This window comes from Vigna angularis, chromosome 1, assembly GCF_016808095.1.
Source record: "Vigna angularis cultivar LongXiaoDou No.4 chromosome 1, ASM1680809v1, whole genome shotgun sequence".
In the NCBI taxonomy this organism is placed as follows: Eukaryota; Viridiplantae; Streptophyta; class Magnoliopsida; order Fabales; family Fabaceae; genus Vigna; species Vigna angularis.
In genome coordinates, this window is record NC_068970.1 from 5,105,221 (window position 1) to 5,125,840 (window position 20,620).

Genomic DNA, 20,620 nt, shown 5'->3' on the forward strand with positions numbered 1-20,620 from the left:
TTATGTATATTTTTGGATGAACATTACACACACACACATATATATTCCTTTTACAGCACTTTTTAACATTGAAAATCCTTGTTGTTTGATACTACAGTACAAGATAGCTTGATATGTCTGCAGTTTAAAGGCAAAGTGGTGTCTTACGTTGCTTGCCTCCTACAGATCCCTAAGATCGTCTACAACGTTCACTCCTGGAAAATTTGAGTTATTATTGTTGTGGGATCATGAAACCGTGTTGGACACATTTGCTTCTCTTCACTTCTTATCCTAGATTTTGCTTTAATTCTTGTTATAGTCTCCATATATCATACCAGAGATTCCTAGATTTAAGAACAACGATTGTCACCTATTGTCTATGTCATTAACCATTTATACTACAAGCAATGTGGGAGAATTAATCTAATCGTCATCCACAGTCAGTCCATTGTGATTGGACCCTGATATTAAGTTAGCATTATAAATTAACTTAGTTAATGGAAGAAGCACCATGAATGAGTCCACAGATTAAACAATTTGAGTTATTAAAATACAGAACGCGTGCGAAACTGGAAAATAAGACAAATTGAAGGTTTACATTATATATTTGGCGTCTTAGTTCATGTACTCGAAGTGGAAATATGTCCATTACATATAGAATTTGATAACTATTTTGCATCATGCATGCCAGCATAACATCACACTAATTAGCTAACACGTGACACTGATAATATAAAATTTGAAGATTGTTATTCTGGATCACTTTCATATAACAAAGAGAGTATGTGTTTGAAGAGTAAGATTGATTTAATTAATGTATGCAAACTAAAGGATATAGCACACAAGTGTTGAATTGAGTCAAACACACGAGGCCATGAGCAACATGATCAAGTCACAAGTGGCGTTGCTGTGTGAATATATAAATCTAACATCTCTGGTATCATTGTCTATAAATTAATCCTATTTACGTTCCACATTCATTGTGGCCTAGCTTGTAGTGTAATTTGTGTCGTTGCTTATAGGTTTTACAGTCATAGACCTTGCAAATCATTAAGAATGAAGAAGTCGTGTGGTTTGAGAGGTTACTACCTTTGTCTAATCAATATGTTCATGTTGCTTTTGGTAGCAAGATCCCAACTGACATCAGATTTCTATAGCTCATCATGTCCTAACCTTTCAAAAATAGTAAGGAGAGAGGTTCAAAAAGCTCTCATGAATGAGATGCGAATGGCTGCTTCTTTGCTTCGCCTTCACTTTCACGATTGCTTTGTCAACGTGAGTTTAAGTCATATGTTTTTTTTTTAACCTTATTATTTCCATTTATATCTTAAATTCTTTCCCTTGAACCTCATCAGGGCTGTGATGGATCAATACTACTAGATGGTGGTGATGATGCAGAGAAGTCTGCTATTCCTAATCTGAACTCTGTTAGAGGATATGAGGTTGTAGACACAATCAAAAGTTCAGTGGAGAGTGCATGCAATGGGGTCGTCTCCTGTGCAGATATATTAGCCATCGCTGCCAGAGATTCTGTTCTCCTAGTAATTATATTCATAATTATTCTCTATTTTATTTTCTTCGTTAGTTTCTCTTTTTATCGTTTTGCATGGGAATGAAATATGAGTTTCCCAAACAAGTTGCAGAAGTTTTTAACTACACCATGTTTCTTAAACCTTGCTATATATATATATATATATATATATATATATATATATATATATATATCACTCATAAAATCATAATGTTTCGTAGAGTGGTGGACCTTCTTGGAAGGTTTTGCTAGGACGAAGAGATGGCACGTTATCAAACGGAACACTGGCAAATAGTGCTCTTCCTGCGCCATTTGATCCACTGGATACCATCATTGCAAAGTTTACTGATGTAGGCCTTAATCTCACAGATGTTGTTTCTTTATCAGGTATAACATAGAACTTCAGCACTCGTAATAGTTTAATGAAAAAAACTTACGTGAAGTATCTCTTAATTGTTTCAATATATTATACGTGAAGGTGCCCATACCATTGGCCGAGCAAGGTGTACTTTTTTTAGCAATAGATTGTCCAACTTCTCAGGAACAGGTGCACCAGACACCACATTAGACACTGCCATGCTCTCTGACCTGCAAAGTTTGTGTCAAAATGGAGATGGAAACGCAACTGCAGTTCTTGATAGAAACTCATCAGATCTATTTGACAACCACTACTTCAAGAACTTGGTCAGTGGAAAGGGGCTTCTCAGTTCTGACCAGATTCTATTTTCTAGTGATGAGGCTAATTCAACCTCTAAACCTTTGGTGGAAAGCTATATCAACAATAGTGGCCTCTTCTTCGGGGACTTTGTCAATTCTATGATCAAAATGGGGAACATAAATCCAAAGACTGGTTCCAATGGAGAGATTAGGAAGAACTGCAGAGTGATAAATTCCTAGGGATATGAATCTGGCTTCCAAAGATATATATATATATGTAATTAATAAGCAGAAAAACAAGTGTTTTCTAGTTATATTTAGGTAACTAAGGTTGTTGTTGTTCTTGTTTTATTGTGTTAAGTTACTAGAAATGGAATTTCAAAATGTGTTTTTCAGGTCCCACACAGTGAAAATGAAAACCTAACCCAACGGGAGACAAATTATGATAACAGGCTAGTCTTCAAACCATATACTTTTTGATTCGGATAACATTAACTTTCTATTACAAATTTTGATGTTTTTCATTAAAAATATAAAATGTTAAAAATTAAAAATAGTAACTTAGATGAGGAATACAGATGTTATATTTCCATGTGTAATATATGAAAATTATTTTGGCCAGTAAGAGACCAAATTAACCACATGACCTAAGTTAAATTGGCCACAAATTATAATTTATTTTCTTTATTTTGATGTAGTAAAGTTCACCTTTTATATTATTCATTATACTATATTTACTCTTACACTAATAAAAGAATATATAATTTTTTTTACACTATTACAAACTTAAAATTGAAACTGACTCTTCAGCATAGTATCCTTGTACTCTTCAGCAGCTTTGTTAAAAGCAGGTTCTTCATTAAAATCAGAATGAATTGCAGGATAAAATCTGAACCAATGATTTTATTATCACGAGCAGCAGTTAAATCCTTAAAACTAGTAGCTGCAACAACTAAATAAGAATCTGATTGAAGATCAAAATTAGAACCAGCTGCTGCAATATTACTCAAAACAGAACGAAAATCAGCACTAGCACCATCAGAAACTGGAAAATCAGTGACAACATCATTGGTTAGAAGAAAATCTTTAGCTGCAAGGGAGTTAAAACTGGTTGTGTTGCAGGTTGTAAAAAAAAAAAGGTTGTACTCCAGAGTTACTTTCAACATAAATAGAGCGCAAGCAGAGTCACAAGTGTATTCATTATAATTTTCTGAAAATTGTGTTAGATCAAAATCTAAGCCTAAATCTCTAAACTGTTTTCATATTTGTCCTGTTTCACTTATTTCTCCTCTTTTTCAATCTCATGTTGCACAATTTCTGCAGGTTTTTCAAGTTGCTCGACAGCTCTAATTATCTTTTCTCTTCTTGTTCTTCCTTTAGTTTCATCATTATAGCTTCTCTAATACGACATTGTAAAATACAACAAATACAATGTTTGTGTTTAAGATTATGTTTACCTAAAAGTCTTTTGAAATTTTTAAATCCACTGTAATTTTGTTCATTACAAAAAAATTATTTGGCATATGATAAATCAAGTACAATTTGACGATACATTATTCTCTTATTATCCATATATATATATATATATATATATATATATATATATATGATTTTGCTAACTTGTTTACGCTATTTTTTATTTTTCAGTTGGTACATTTTAGCAATGTGTATCACGTTTTAGTAAATGAATAATTTTCATTCTCAAAATTAAGAAAAAAAACAAGAAACTCCCATACCTTTACTCATCTCCCTCGTTTCTCTCAACCCTTTCTCTTTCATCTCTCTCGTTCCAACCTTTTCTCTGTCATCTTTAATGTGGTCCCAACTGAAAAAATCAGAAACACTCGTCTAATCCTAATTCACCTTACTCACTTGTCCCATTTGTTTCTCTCTCATCTCCATACTCTCTCTCACCACAATTTAATATGTTTGCTTTTATTTTTACTGGTTTAATATCATGTTCAATATTTTTAAGTTATTTAACAAATGAACGAACAAAGTAAGAGCAACAAATTGCGGTGTCACATGTTGTTAACAAATTGCGGTGTCACATGTTGTTATGTATGGGTGAGAGAGAGTATGAAGATGAGAGAAAAACAAATTGGATAAGTGAGGAATGTAAATTAGGGTTAGACGCGCGTTTCTAATTTTTTCAGTTGGGATTATGACAGAGAAAAGGATGGAGATGAAAGAGAAAGTGTTGAAAGGAATGAGGGAGGTGAATAAAGGTTTATGGATTTCTTGTTATTTTTTTAGTTTGAGAATGAAAATTATTCAAATACCACCTTAAAACTTATAATCCAATCCATAATATATGAAGTTATTTTTGTTTACTAAAATCCGGTATACATTGCTAAAATGTATTAACTGAAGAGCGTACCCAAATTAGCAAACTTTTATATATATATATATATATATTATATTATGTAAGTTTGTACTAATGATGAAAATGTAAAAGTTGTAATGTTGAAAGATGTAATAAGAAAAACAATTGCTATTTATATTCTGATTTTATTATATATTTTATTTTATTTTTTCAAACTACCAATGTATTCACTTATTTGTGTTCCATTGTGAGTTGAGAACACATGTTCAACTCTTATGTTACACTATTTACAATTTCTTTACTGTGTAACTTGATATGTCTTTTGAGTATGTTGAGATTTTTTCATTACTAAATTGTAATAAAAAGGAATAATATATACAAGATGAAATATAAAATGTGTTTGATTTAGGGAGATATTAATATACATATGATTAATTAATAATAAATTATTAAAAATTGATTTAATTTCATTCAAGTTTAAAACATCAAATAATATACTCCATACAAATCTCGTGTTGAAAGTAATAACAATCCCAATCTTCTTCTCAAAAAATGCAATAACAGTCCTAATCTAAAATAATGAGAGTAATTTGGGTATTTAATTGGGGAGTGAGGTTAGATGGGAAAAATAAAAACTTCAAAAGAATTACTGAGAAAATTAGCATTATCGAATCGACTGGAGCGTTCCTTGGTGTTTCTGAGGAGCTGAAGAACGCATAATACAAGAGAAAGAAAAAAAAAAGGAGCGGCGAGAGTGAAGTTGGAGTAACTAACAATGTACGGTGACGCCACCAACTGGGACGAAAATGCATACAGGGAAACGGTTCTCAAGGAGAGGGAAATCCAAACGCGAACCGTTTTCCGAACCGCTTGGGCTCCACCCTACAATCTCGACACTCTCCTTGCTGCCTCTAGCGACGGTTCCGTCGCATCCTACTCCATCTCTTCCTCCATCGCCGCCTCTAAGCTAAAAAACGTTAGCATAATCTCAATTGCTTTTTTCTTTCTTATTTTATTCGATTCAAGTGCATATCAAACCGATTTTGCTTGGCTCGACTATCGTTTACTTCCACTGCTCGCGATTTCACTTCACTTGACGACGAAACTAACTGTTCTTATTTCGTGATTTTTGCGTTTGTTGCAGCCTTTTGGTTTTGTTAATGCGGATACAGATAAGTATGTATGCGTTCAAAATTTTTGCTTAATCAATTATTTATTTATCGGTCTTAGGTATAACTGTGTTTATTGTGCGTTGCTATTGGTTTAGGTTGTCAGTTGAACCTAATTGCTTCATTCAAGCGCATTATGGACCTGCGTATGATGTCAAATTTTATGGTGACGGTGAAGATGCTTTGTTGCTGAGGTTCAAATTATTACTGAATTCTGATCTTTTCTGTTTCTCTACTCGTACTGTCTTCTCATGGTGCACCGCATTAGGATAAATTTCTGTTTGGTCAGTATAAGAGCACGGCTTTTGTGTTTGCTGTAGATTGCTTCTTATTTTTTGTTCGCCATTTAAGTTTAAAAATGAGAACTTTTGGTTTGTGGTACTAATTATCCTGTGTCATCTAGCTGCAAATAAATAGACCTGGATTCTAGTTGCTATGTTGCCATTATCCTTCAGGTTTTTGTTTGATATTTGAATTTAGTATTCTTATAGCAACTCCTTTCTTGTATAGTTCTATATTAACCCTAAGAACCTGTTTTTGTGTGGCTCAACCGATGGAGTAGATTGATCTGGCAGTCAATTGTAAGAACAATACATAGGAACTGGTTGTTATCATTAAAATATATTTTTGTAGCAAGCAATCTGTGGCAAAAAGGAGGGAATATCACTTTGAATCACAACCAGAAAATACATCAAGTGGTAACTTGAAATGCCCACAAAGTACAGCACCCTGGAGCTTTGGACAAAACTTAGAATCGACATAATACAACTGCTTAAATGGACTTGTGTTAGCAAATATTATAGTCACTAGATGCAAGAATCAAACATATTAACAACCATCACGTGTATTGTCATAACTGTGGATGTTTAATTTATCACTTGGCACAAGTCCTGATAGCATTTTATCTTTCAGCTGTGGTGATGATGGTCGGATTCGAGGATGGAAATGGAAGGAATTTTCAAGCCCTCATTATTCTGTTTCTTCACAAGGTGGTAATGCTTGTTTGGAAATGTTTCATTGCTTTCTTTGTTTTCCCCTAATTATATTGTTTCTGCATCTATGAATCTTTTGGTGTGTTTGGTAGAAAAGAAAGAAATAGGTGAGAGATAAGATGAATGAAATTAGGAGAGAAAGAGAAATAAAGTGAATAAAACTAGGTGAGAAATAGAGTGAAAATAGAGGTGTTAGTTTTAAGAGAAACAAAGAAGAGATAGAAAAAAAAAATTTAAAATTAATTTTTTAACAAGAAATTGATTGTTTTTAAGAACAAACTATTGTTTCAAAAATCAATTATGATTCTTCTTCACACATAATGCCATATCAAATTTTATGCTATCAATTACGAAAAACTCAATTGATTATTATTTACATATATCTGTTTTCATTTTTCATTTCTTTGCTGTTTTGTGGAGAAAATAGGAAGGTGTGCAACACCTTTTTATTTTTCTTTCCTTTTATTTCCACACTACGAACACATACCATTTCCTATCAACTCCCTATTTATACTCTCTCCTTTCTATTATCTACCAAACAAAGAGTTAGTGTTTTATTTTAACTGGCAAGTGTTTCTATTTTATTCAGAAGCATTTTATTCAGTATAAAAATTTCAAAATAGATGCTATCCCACTAGCATTTTTGGGGTCAGCTGGTACATACTGCCTTAAGGGATTGGAAACCATGATTTTAAGTGAGAAGCACTAGAGTGATTTATCTGATGCAGCAAGGGTTTTGACTTTGTTCCCAAACACATGTAAATATAAGTAAATTATTGATCAGCTAAATTTCTCTGGTTGCCTAAAAGCCCACTCTAGCATTGTTCTTTACTCTCTTCCATATATATGCCTAATTGTGTGTTTGATTTGATTGGGGAGTTTCAATCTGTTACTTCTTCGATATCACTTTTTGTACTATTGAATAATGATTTGTTATATTTCTTATGTGTGTCATCCCTAGGAAATGATACCAAGCCTGTACTTGATGTGGTGAATCCTCAACACAAGTGAGTTTTTTGAGTATTGATGCATATTTCAGCTTTCTTTACAAGATGCTTTGTCGTTCTTGATTTCAATGCTGTTTAGTTCATGTACTTTCTGTACATTCTCTGAATAGACTTATGCATTTGGGCTCCATGTTTGCCATCATTGCCTATTGCACTAAAAAAATATTTAATATTATTTGGAATGAACTTAATGTTTAAATTCTTATTTATCTTATTTGCTTTTACAATTGTTGTTAACTTTGTTAGTATTTATCTCACTTGGAACCTGTTTGCAAAAAAAAGATTCTTCTCACTGAGTAGAATTTTTATAGCTTATTATGCAGTATCAGGCTATCAGCAATTCCTTTGTGCCTCCTTTTTTGGTTGTCTAATGATCCTCTATATGCCCACACTTTGTTTTTCTAGAGGTCCTTGGGGCGCACTTTCACCTATTCCTGAGAATAATGCTCTTGCTGTTAATACTCAGGTTTGCTATTGGTTTTTACTGTTTGTTAGAATAATTTACTTGTTATTTCACGATTCAATTTGTTCCTATTTTTTTGTTTAATTATAGGAGGGATCAGTTTTTGCTGCATCTGGTGATTCTTGTGCATATTGTTGGGATGTGGTATGTATTCATGGAAGGTGAATATAATTCCTGCATAGGAAGTTTCTTGGATAGCTTGATCTATAATTATACTTGCGTTAATATTGTACTAACATGTGTTAATGTTTCTAGGAAACTGGCAAATTGAAAATGGTATTCAAGGGGCACATGGAGTATTTGCATTGTATAGTTGCACGCAACTCGTCCAATCAGGTCTTGATTCTTGACCTCACTGTTTTTGGACTTGTGGGTAATTATTAAACAAGAAGAAATAAATCCAAAGGTGAAGGAAGAATGGAGGTTGTTCTTGTCTAGACATGGATATGAATTTTATTAAGTAACTTCTACATGACATGAAATAGTAATAGCTATAGCTAAGATACATAACTTGTTAAACTATAGGAAATATAGAGTGACATTAAGCTGAAATCATGTATTCCCAATGCTTTATTTATATTGAGAAACCAAAACCAATACAATAAATAGAGGAGATTTGATATGAAGTCAATATAATAAAACATGTTGTCAGTGGAATTTGTCCATAGATGTCTCATCAAAAGATGGACCGTACACTAGAATTTTAATACGTTGTATTGATATACGTGAAATGTTGTTGAAGAAAATTTTCTAGGTATGGGAGAGTCAAATGGTGAAGGAGGGTTGACAAAGGTGGGAAACTAACTACATATATCTTGGTTAGAAGGAACAAGGGTATAATATGGGACATACTCGAAGACAGAGACATCAACTAAAACAAAATATCAATTATGTTTAGGAGAAAAATATCGATACCCATTTTTGAGATAGATGATATCCTAAAGACATATGTTGAATATAGTAAAACTAGATATAGGGTTAATCTTCCTTGTGTAGAAAATACATATAGGGTAATATATTTATAATAATGATAAAAGATGTTAGGGGTTTGGTAGTACCAATGCCACAATCCTTTGCTTGTAAACCATTGACAATGGTAATGAAGGAAAAATTGTCAGTAGTAATAAGGGAAGAGAAAAAAGAATGATGACCAAGTATATGATCAGTTGCAATATAGTCAATGACCCAAGGTCCCAAGGAAGAAAATTGAGACATGTAATGTTATTAGTAAATTGACAAGTCTCACTCCATCTGAGAAATCCTCATATGTTGTCAAAGTTTTATGAGGCTAGTCAATTGTACCGGAAGACTTTTTTTCCTTTTTTTTAAATATGTTCTAAAATAATAAATAATAAAATAATAACGGGAGAGAGAATCTCGAATCAAATTGCTAAACGAAGTCAGATGGAGTTTCAATTACCATGGTTGTGTTTGGATGAAAGATGTGAGGACGATGATGGTGGCCGGAAGGCAATCATCACCACGTGGCAACATGGGTGGCAAATGTGTGGATGGGAAAGATGCATGTCCAGACACTTCATATAATGCCCTTGGTCGGTGTTTGGATGATCTTGAAGTTGACGTTGGGCAAGTCTGATACTGATGTTGCCGAAGCAAATGGAGGTTGTCAAAAATCGTTAGAGATGCCACTGAGCAGTGAGCAAGCGTGGAAAAAGGGTTTGAGAAAAGAAAACTCTTTACCTGAGACAATGGGTCACCAACCCAATTTTCAAGAGGCTTTGTGATACCTTGTTAAGCTACAGGAAACAGAGATGTTGAATTGGAACCTTGTATTCCTAAGACAACACGAGTGTTTTATTTAAATTGAGAAAACGAAATCAATACAATACAATAAATAAAGGTGATACGGTATCCTCTAATGGTATAGATATGATATGGGAATAAGTAAAAAATTCCTAATATTACATATATAATCTAGATATTTCTGATTGAAAAAAAAAATCTGATTATAAAAGAATTGTGCCTTATTTCTACAATTATAACATGACTGAGGTAGTCACCTGTTTGTTTACAATTAAGATTAAAACGACAGATGTACAGGGATAAGTAGTGATCCTAATGGAGAAAATGTTATTAATTTTTAAAAAGAAGAACGAGAGATAACATGGAGTTTTATTCTTTAATAAATTGCCTTTTTTTTTTAATTTTTGCTCCTTTATCCTTAATGATAATAAAGGTATGTGTTAACACTTTTTTGAAATTGGAACATATATAAGACATAAACAGGGAAATAATTTTATGTACCATATAAAAGAGTAACGAAGGGGAAATGAGATAATGGAGAGATATATACCGTTGAAGCAACTAAAAATCTTTTCTTAAAAAATAATCTATAGTTTCTACAAAGAAATGTTCAAATGCTGCACTAGTAATAGAATTTAAAAGTTCCATTACTCTTCTGTCGCTAGAGAATATGTGGATTAGTATTTTAAATTCCTAACTGCAAAAGCATATTTTCTCTGTTGACATTTCTCTTTTTCTTAGTGATTATTTTTCCTTCCCACATTATGCCTAGGTTTTTAACTGTTGCTTCTTTCTGATCAATGTTCAGATGATAACTGGTTCGGAGGATGGGACAACACGAATTTGGGGTAATATTTTTTTTTTCAGCTCAAGTTACTAAAGTTTAACGGACTGCATGAAACAGATTACTTTTTTATGCAAATTCATTGGTTATTAAAATTTATTGATATAGATTTATTGGGTAGTTAAGTTTTTGTGGCTTATTTGCAATGTTTAATAGATTGCAAAAGTGGAAAGTGTACCCAAGTAATTGATCCAGTAAAACATTTGAAGTTGAAGGGATCTGCTTCATGGGTTGGCTGTGTTGCTTTAGATGCAAGTGAGAGTTGGTTGGTAAGAGCATATCTCTTATTTTATAATTTCCTTGCCTTCCCTTCCCTTCATATTAGTGGATTCATGCTAATTTGGTAAAAGAAATTGAATATTTAGACAAAATGTTGATCGCCTCGGTAATTGCAGATGCAGTGGATGTGACGTTATGAGAGGATGATTCCAGTTTAACCATTATTTCTCAGGGTTGAGAATAGTGCTATAAAGCTGTGCTGGAGTGCCCCTGCCCATGACAGGGGTCTCTGTAAAGGCACAGTCCAGTGTTGTGGCTGTAGTGGCCTTTATAGTAGTTGGGATATCTCTGTAAACACTCTCTAAAAATATGTCATTTGAAGCTTTTCTCTTGCATATCTCTTTTGACCATCTCCGGAAGCATGTGCGTGGCCAATTTTACGATTTTCTGACCTCTCTGTTGTTTGGGTAACTTCTCCCCTTTCCCCTTTGTTCGCTGTTCTGCGCTAGCTAAGGGTAGCAGAACAGTGGATGCATTTTGGTTTTTCTGAAAAGAGAAGATGATTTACTTGATTTAAGTGGGGACTGAATGACTGATGGGAGAAAGAGGCTAAGATTTCATTTGTGTCTAGAATCAGAGGTGGTACTGGGGCTGCACCCTAAATTGGTCCATTCTATTTCCTAAGTAGTCCTACAATTGGGAAAGGTGTTCTTTTGCTTCTACTATATAACTTGAATGATAGAAAAGATTTTATTGAATTGATTCAATAACAGTACATAAGCTTACATAAATAAATCCTAAAATAATGATTACAAAAAGATCTCTAGAATTTTCCAACTGCTGACATGTAATGATAACAATATCCTATCAAAATATTTTCTCCTGAATCATCAATACACAGATATATATATATATATATATATATATATATATATATATATATATATATATATATATATATGTATGTATATGAATATAAACAAATTATAATACCATTTATCCTACCTTTTGGGGTCAGGCACTTTCTGGGATTTAAAACATTGTTATTTCTAAGAACGAATATATTTTCTCTGTCAGGAATTATAGGTGTTAAATGAAAAAACTATTTTTGTTAACAAGTCCTTTTGTTTCATCAATACAAATAACATGTTTCCAGCCAAAATAGCCTCACATTTTAAGGTTTTCTTTTCTCTGTAGGCAAACTAATAGAACCAACACATGCATGAGAAATATGTTATGTATGTTGTTCTTGAATAGTTGGTTGCTTAATGAATACTAAAGGGACCACCGTCAACTTTATTCAGGCTTGCAGTAGTGGACGAAATATATCACTTTGGAACCTGCCTGCTTCCGAATGCGTATCAAAAATTCCAACGCGTGCTACTGTACAGGACATGTTATTTGACAATAATCAAGTGAGTTGGTTATATCTCTATTTTCTCTTCACTTGTTTCAAACACGGTCATACTATATGATCATGTTAACCTCTAGAGCGACAGACAAGTTGTCAGTGTCATGCTCCAGAAAGTTGAAGGTGTTTTACATCATATACAAAAAATATTTGTACTCACTATCATTAGCCACAAAAAAAGGTCTTTTATGTACTGTATTGAGTTAGCTTCTCCCTTTAGCCTTTATTCTTCATTTTTTGTGTTCTTAATATCTTTATAGACACTAATAATTCTTTAAATTTCAGAAAAATTTCATGTGAAGATATCTTGGATTTCTCAGGTTGATAAAAGACGACGTTATATCCTTTAGATGCAGAAACTTTTCCCCACCCATCTTAATTTCTTCCGTTCTCCTTTTTCAAACGTTATTTTTTTCAAAATGTCATTAGTAGTATTAACGTTGCAATCATATTTTATCCTAATGATACGTACCTGATGACTGGTACGGTGATGCTGTCAAAATTGATTGGGCTATTTGTAGTCTTCTAACAGCGAGAATAGATGCTCTGGTGAAAATATAAAGTACGCGAAAGTGCCATAAATTTATAGTTCAGAGCCTGTGGTATATGTCCTTGTATTTTTATTTCTCAGCTCCTCCATTTTTCTGGTGCAAAATTTTCTGCGTATTTTGCTCTTGCTCTTGTCAATTATAAGTATTGCAATTACCCTTATCTGAATATTGATTAACTCATTTGTTGTTCTTATAATATCAGTAACTCTCATGATAATTGTAGCTCTGCTAACTCTTGTTAATTGTTTGTATTTTACTTTCAGATTTTGACAGTTGGTACAGATCCTCTGCTCAATCGCTTTGACATGAATGGCACGATCCTTTCACAAATACAGTGTGCTCCTTCGTCATCTTTTTCTATCTCCTTACATCCTGCAGGGGTATGTTCTGCTTCAAAATCATTGCTATTGTGTTTAGTACCGGTTGTCCGCTCAAACATGCTGACGGACTCCTTGTTACTCTCTACTTTATGTGATATATAGTTGCATTACTGCGAAACTCATTTCAGGTTATGGCAGTTGGAGGTTATGGTGGCCTTGTTGATGTTATCTCACAATTTGGCAGTCACATGTGCACATTTCATTGTTAAGCAAAGTTCTCAGATAGTTTGAAAATTCTGATTCCTCAGGATCAAGAACCCAAACAATTTCTAAGTCAGCTGTGACAAGCTTTGGGATTAAGATAGTTTTTGGCCTAACTTATTTTTAATTTTCTTCTCCTTATAAGAAGAAACACTATATATAAAAGTTAAAAAAAAGAAAAGTAGTATGAATTTAAACTTATATTTGTATAATTAGATTATATTCATTTTATTATTGTTTTACAGTCACAGATAATGTTTTTTTAGAATATAACCTCCACACCTAATGATTGTACCTGATATATAATAACTATTAAATTTTAAAACTATATAATTTAATTACAACACATACATATTTTCTTCAATCATATATTTTAATATATCTGAAAATAATTGTGTAGATCTATAAGTTTAATTATTGTTACAAACTTTATTGTTAAATATTTTAATAAATATTATAAATTTGATTAATTATTTAACTTTTTTATTCATATTATTAAACTTTATTTAAATATTATATTTGCAGATTATACATCATTTTAACTTTTAAATTTAATTATGGAAATAAATTGTGTATATGGATATAATAATAATTAAATAAGTTTTTAATAAATTAAAAAGTTAAATAAAAAACAACTGAGCCATGAATACCCGGCGATGTAGGATTAGCTTTCTTAAAAAATCTTTCAAGTGAAAAAGAAAAAGAAAAACTGACAACTTGCTAAACATATTTGTTATAAAAAAAATCGTTATTCCATGCTAATTTTTGTAATTTTTTATTGAACGAATTATGAAACTCTTATTTTGTTTTTCTTGAGAGTAAGACTTTTAGAATGATATTTTTCTATAGGGTTAAATATGTTTTTAGTCCCTCAATTATCAAGCGATTTTGTTTTTTGTTCCTATTTCAAACTTTGTACGATTTGATCCCTCTTCTTAAAGAAATCATAATTTTTGGTCCTCCAAAACAAACGGCGTTAAAAATTAGCTGAGGTGGCTAACGGTGTATGCCAAGTATTTTTTTTTCTGACACTCACTGACTCTTTCTCACATTTTCTCTTTCTTTCACGGTGTATTGCTCTTTCTGGCGCAGGAGCAAAATCTGTTTTTGAGAAGGCAGATTTACCAGGATAGAGGAAAGGTAGAGCCGGGGAAGAAAACCACTTGGAGATCTATCCAATGCAGGAACCTCACCAACCAATTTGATGAAAAGAAAGCCCTTGATGGTTCATTGAACATTGGCAAACCCTTTGTTAATCAGGGCCCAAGTTGTAGAAGTCTAACAATCTTGAAACTGAAAAAAGAATCACCAACAAAGCTTCTGGAAAATCACTTACTGGTACAAGAAAGTACTTTCTGACATTTCAAACTCCGGGAAATGACGAGCACAGTTGAACAAGGTGGTGTCACTGTTGGGAGTTGGGGAGGAAGCAGTTTCTGGTAGCTCTGAGGTCGTGGCACTAGTGGTGGCGCCAGTTCAGTTTGTTTTCAGTGCGAATCGTTTCGGTGTTTTTCTTCTCTTGATTGATTCGTTCGATCCACACAATATTGGTGGATTGATTCCATGGCGTATAGACGAAGACAACAACAAGGGTTTTCAAAACCTTCGATTTCGACCTTCGAAGACGAAACCACTCGAAACCCTAACTCCTTTCCGCCGCCAAACGACGTCGTTGAAGGTTTAGCTTCGTCGTCGTCTTCCCTTGCTGCGAAAGCTATCAGAGCTTCTTCGGCGTGTCGCGACTCTTCGTTGTCCTAGATCTCTCCTCTATTTCTTCTCCGACAGCTCCTTCTTCGCCGTGAAGGAGCCCTTACAGCGTTTGAGGTGTCATCCTCGTAGATTGTGGATGAGAGAACGGCGGTGGAGACCTAGAAGAAACAGCGGACGAAAAACAAAACCGCTTGATAGTTGAGGGACTAAAAACATATTTAACCATTTTCTTTATAAAAGAAAAAAGAAAAAAAAAAAGTGAGGGCTGAAATTTTAGCAATAGGAAAAACTTGGATAATTAAGTTTTTCTTTTAAATAATAAATTTTGTAATCTTATGTCATTTGTCCCTTGAAATTATTACTTCCTGCGTTAATTAATATTTTCGTCTACAAATAATGCATTTAATATGAACAAGTCAAAGACTTTTATCCCGTGTCAATAGTGATTTTAATTATTCTCATAATTGATAAATATTCTACCAGACGTATTTATGAAAAGGTGAAAGACTTTTATCAGTTCATTTGTATGTTTATGAAGTTTATATAGTAAAATAAGTGAATAGTGAAGATAAATGCATTATTTTGTTCATTTTTTCTTTTTTAAGTAGGAAAATGTTAATATGTATGTAGTAATTCCTAATTACGCGAGGAATAGTACAATCTCCAACCTGAATTTTATAATTAATTGTTAGAAGGCTCTTACCTTTTTAATTTTTACTTACAGTTTGTAAAATGTCATGGTATTTGAAGTTGACTGAATTATAATTGAAATTACGTGTATTTATTTTTCTTTAGGATGATAAAAACTAATAAAGTTATTATTATAAAATTAAATATAATCATTTCTATAATTTTATTAGAAATAGTTTTTATTGATTCTGAATGTAATTTTTTAATTGAAAAAAATATTAAGTTTTAAAAATTACCAAATAAAAAAATGGTTAAAATTGATAAAATAATTAGAAAAAAAACTTGGGATTTAAAGGATAGAATGAGAAACCAAATGAAGAGAAAAAACAAATTTATATATATATATATATAGAGAGAGAGAGATAAGTGGAAGATAAGTTTTAATCTTAAACTCTTTTTTAGAATAAAGTTAAACATTAATTCATATCCTAAAACGTATCCTAATAATTGTTGTTGGGTTAATGAAACTAGTTTCTAGGATGATATATCTATATTTCTTTCCATATAAAATTTATATTTAAAATATTCAACTTATTAATAAATAATAATAATAATAATATATACAAATGAGAGAAATGTTTGTCTTCTTGGGAAAGATTTTACTGTGTACCTCAATTTTTAACCCAATTCTTTTTACTATACTTTTTTGTACTTAATAACAAATGAGTTAAATATGTTTTTAGTCCCTAAACTATTGGTCGTTTCTGGTTTTCGTCCCTCTTTCAAAATAAGGTACAATTTGGTCTTCATTCTTTTCGAAACTTTGGTTTTAGTCCTCGAAAACTAACACCGTTAAAAATGTGCTGATGTGTCTAACGTCTCTGTCCACGTGTAATTGTTTTTTTGCTGACGTGTGTTAAGTCATCTGGGGATGGAACTGATTCCTCTTTAATCTGGAATGAAATTGGTACTCAAAATCAGTTACAATTCGTGTTGGTGTTGCTGTTCTTTCTTTGGGTTTGGTTCGTGGTTCATCTGCGCGTGCATTTTCGTGGTTAATGTGTTTGTTCTTTGCGTTTGGTTCGTGAAAGAAAGGGATTTCTTTGTGGTTCGTTGAGGTGGTTCGTTGAAGAAGAAAGGCGATTCTGTGTGGTTTGTTGAGCAAGGTAATTTTTTAGTTTAAGTTTAATTTGTTTTCTCTATGATTCGTTGAACAAGAAAAGCAATTGTGTGTGTAATGGGCATTAATTGGTTGCCTTTAAGGAATGAGAGAAAAAAATGGGTGAGTTAAAAAATCTGAATGTTGATGCCTTTAATTGGTTAATGGGTATACCAACTAAAAGTTGGTGTAAGCATGCTTTTAGTGCTTATCCTAGGTGTGATGTGTTGATCAATAACTTGTCAGAATCATTTAATAGTACTATTTTATTGGCAAGGGACAAACCTATAATTTCAATGATGGAATGGATTAGATCATACATAATGAGTAGGTTTGCAAGCCTTAGAGAAAAAGTTGACTCATATCCTGGTGATGTTATGCCTAAATCGAGGAAAAGATTGGATATGGAGGTTGAAAAGAGTGGGAATTGGCTTCCGGTATGGGCAGGGGGTTCACAGTTTGAAGTAACTCATGGCTTTACCATGGACAAATTTGTTGTTGATTTAAGTAATCACACATGTACTTGTTACTTGTGGGATTTGGTAGCAATACCATGTAGACATGCTGTTGCTGCCATTCATTACAAATCAGAAAACCCAGAACATTATGTTCATCCTTACTATAAGAAAGATGCCTATAGAACTTGTTATGCACCAATTATAAGTCCTATCAATGGACAACAACTTTGGCCTACATCTGAATCTCCACAACTACTACCTCCCATTTACAAAACACCTCCTGGGAGGCCAAAAAAATTAAGAAGACGAGAAGCTGATGAATATCTCAGCCATGGAAAATTGTCAAAGACTAATATTGCTATAAGATGTAGCACTTGCAATGCATATGGACACAATGTAAGGACATGTAAAAAGAGCCAGAAAAGCAAGGTAAATCTTCTTGGTAATGTTATTTACAAGTTCATTTATTTACAACTATTTGTTATCTAACTATCTTACTCCTTTCATAGGACAAAAGGGGGGCTTCTACATCAACACCTGGATCTGCATCAAGAAGGGTTGCATCTGCTGGAAGGGGGGCATCTGCATCAATTGCTGGAAGGAGGGCATCTGCATCTGCATCACAAGCTGGAAGGAGATCAGCCAGAGATGCAGGGGCTGGGGCTACATCAACATCAGTTGCTGGAGGATCTGCAACTATGCGTGAAGGGGGAAGAAGAGCATCCTCAAGAGTGGCTGGACAAATTGTAGGGTCTCAAGCAAGTTGTAATTGAAGGATGTAATTTCAGACAAATTGTAGTGGTTGTAGGCTCTCAAGCAAGTTGTAATTAAAGTAGTGGCTGTAGTGGACCACTTTTTTGTCTTGTACTGACTGTAACCCTTTAAAGTATGTTGGGACCACTATTTGTACGACTTCTTTATTAATCAATATGGACCACTTTGCTTTGCTTTTACTTATGCTGTAACTGGTTAAGCTGATGTCTGCTAAAGTGTGCTTCATTATGTTCCTTTTAGTGTCTTTATACATTTTAAACTGGTTTTTCATACTGCTAAACTGGTTTAAAAATTTGAGGTTTCTGGTTTTTCATACAATTTGGTGGCAGTTTCTGGTTTTAGTCCCTCTGCTGGCTGCTGGAACAAGCTACAATTTGGTGGCACTTTCTGATTTCTGCAAATTTGCCATTCCAAACCACCACTTTTGGTGCTAAAGAGCAACTCATACAGTGATATTTTCATCTGGAAGCTTTTAGCCTCTACTGGCAGTTAGTACATGTCAAATTTGGTTAAACAAAGTTGCTCAAATCATCACATTAACATTCCAAACTCGTTTCTGCAAAATTGACATTTAAACCCCCAAATTTTGAACACTTTTTCTGATAAGTTGCAGAATTTGGTGATTTTGTGGTTCTATTCTGTCACACTTTTTTTGAACATTAGCTTGGATTCTGTCACACTATTTTTTGAACATCTTAAATTGGTAGTCAAAGCTTGCTTTACAAAAAAGAGCATAGTCTGCATTGTAAAATTGGTAGTCAAAGCTGCTAATATTTCCAAAGTATATAACGCAAATGCACATAACACAACCATCAGGGCACAATTGAACTGGACTTCCACATTTTATTCAATTTAAAACTTGCTTGTACATCCACAACTCAACCTATCTAATTAATATTTACCTTCAACACAAACAGAATACAAAACCTAGCTGTTAATGCCCATGACAATACAAAAAACACCAACATGATTTTGAATTTTTTTCTCTCTTCCTCTAATTTCTTTTTCAACTTGTCCTTCTTCTTCCTTAGATCCAACACAACATTTTCAATACACACTTCAACTTCTTCACTCTTCCTTTGTAAGCTTCCTTCCATTTGGAAATCTCCTTCATCAACCCATTCAAAGAAGTTACAGCTTGAATTACTCTGCAAATGAAAATTACAAATCACCAATACAATCTTCAACACAATAAATAAAGCTTTTATTCTCACTTACTGCCCAATTTCCACATCTATAAAATAATCTCCCTTTGTTCTTCAATGTAGTTGCCTTCAACAACAACAATCTTTCCCCACAACCACAGTTTTTTGAAGCTAAGTCAGAGGATCCACATGCTTGGGACATTCCAGAACCTATGCTCCTTGGTGTGCAACCTCCTCTATCACCTTTCATTTCCCTTCAAAAGTGATTAACAAAGAAACTCAAGTTCGAAACCAAAACCCTTCAACAAAACCCTATATCCCCAAATCCATCCATCATTTTAAACCAAAACAAAGACGAATATGAACTTACATGGCCAACTCCACCAATGCCGAAGAAGGTGATATCCAAGCTTCAACCTTCTTTCCACCTCGTCTTTGCTCAAATCCTTCAGACAACACTTTGCAATGAAACTAATAAACCAAACTTTACCAATGTTGGATTAACTTTGCATTTTAACTGTAAGAACACGTGGACAGAGACGTTAGACACATAAGCACATTTTTAACGGTGTTAGTTTTCGAGGACTAAAACCAAAGTTTTGAAAAGAATGAGGACCAAATTGTACCTTATTTTGAAAGAGGGACGAAAACCAGAAACGGTCAATAGTTTAGGGATTAAGAACATATTTAACCCATAACAAATATATTCCTATGACAACGGTTTATGAATACGAACAATATCTACTTATTATTCTATTCGCAAAACAAAAATTTACTCGTTATCCACATGAATATATATCTATTTAAAACATATTTGTGAATATTTAAAACTCAATAAATACCTATAAATATTTTTAAAAAATCATAATCTTTTAAAATAAAATTACAAAAAATATAAAATATAATATAAATTAAATTTTAATTTTAATTAAATTTAACTTAACAAAATATAAATCAAAATTATTTTTAATTAAATTTAATTTAATAAAATATAAACATTTTTTTCGGAATAGTATAATAATATAATATTACACTCAACTTTTATAAACATTAAAACACTCAACTTTTTTCTTTTTATTATTCTTGACCTTAATATGTCAAATAGTACAAAAATTAATTTTCATACTGTGAAGTCCACCTGATGTATTTTTTTTACATGCATATTAATTCTGTAGTGTAAAGTTGACTTTATGAAACTAAAAATAAACTTTGTAATGACAGCTGTCAACAATAAGCAATAAATATTATGG

General features: G+C 32.8%; 2 protein-coding genes across 3 annotated transcripts; both read left to right on the top strand.

Moving 5' to 3' along the window:
- The first annotated feature begins 745 nt into the window (after positions 1-745).
- Positions 746-2,569, top strand: LOC108338012 (peroxidase N). The gene is made up of 4 exons (XM_017574635.2): positions 746-1,254; positions 1,335-1,520; positions 1,732-1,897; positions 1,989-2,569. Exons 1-4 carry the CDS (start codon positions 1,036-1,038, stop codon positions 2,405-2,407), a joined length of 990 nt encoding a protein of 329 aa, XP_017430124.1. The 5' UTR covers positions 746-1,035; the 3' UTR covers positions 2,408-2,569.
- Positions 2,570-5,137: 2,568 nt separating this feature from the next.
- Positions 5,138-13,741, top strand: LOC108338011 (THO complex subunit 6). Of its 2 annotated transcripts, XM_017574634.2 has the most exons (13): positions 5,142-5,469; positions 5,638-5,669; positions 5,761-5,856; positions 6,575-6,651; positions 7,616-7,661; positions 8,067-8,127; positions 8,215-8,268; positions 8,380-8,460; positions 10,697-10,736; positions 10,889-11,001; positions 12,256-12,366; positions 13,177-13,293; positions 13,422-13,741. In XM_017574634.2, exons 1-13 carry the CDS (start codon positions 5,269-5,271, stop codon positions 13,500-13,502), a joined length of 1,110 nt encoding a protein of 369 aa, XP_017430123.1. In that variant the 5' UTR covers positions 5,142-5,268; the 3' UTR covers positions 13,503-13,741. The 2 variants fall into 2 exon arrangements, with proteins under 2 accessions (XP_052727438.1, XP_017430123.1); XM_052871478.1 differs by lacking the exons at positions 12,256-12,366; positions 13,177-13,293; positions 13,422-13,741 and adding an exon at positions 11,128-11,361 and having other exon boundaries at positions 5,138-5,469.
- Positions 13,742-20,620: the final 6,879 nt, after the last annotated feature.

Coding starts and splice junctions, on each gene's coding strand:
- LOC108338012 (XM_017574635.2), top strand. CDS start 1,036: ATGAAGAAGTCGTGTGGTTTGAGAGGTTACTACCTTTGTCTAATCAAT. Junction 1,255..1,334: donor TTCACGATTGCTTTGTCAAC/GTGAGTTTAAGT, acceptor GAACCTCATCAG/GGCTGTGATGGATCAATACT. Junction 1,898..1,988: donor AGATGTTGTTTCTTTATCAG/GTATAACATAGA, acceptor TTATACGTGAAG/GTGCCCATACCATTGGCCGA.
- LOC108338011 (XM_017574634.2), top strand. CDS start 5,269: ATGTACGGTGACGCCACCAACTGGGACGAAAATGCATACAGGGAAACG. Junction 6,652..7,615: donor TTATTCTGTTTCTTCACAAG/GTGGTAATGCTT, acceptor TGTCATCCCTAG/GAAATGATACCAAGCCTGTA. Junction 8,269..8,379: donor GTGCATATTGTTGGGATGTG/GTATGTATTCAT, acceptor TAATGTTTCTAG/GAAACTGGCAAATTGAAAAT.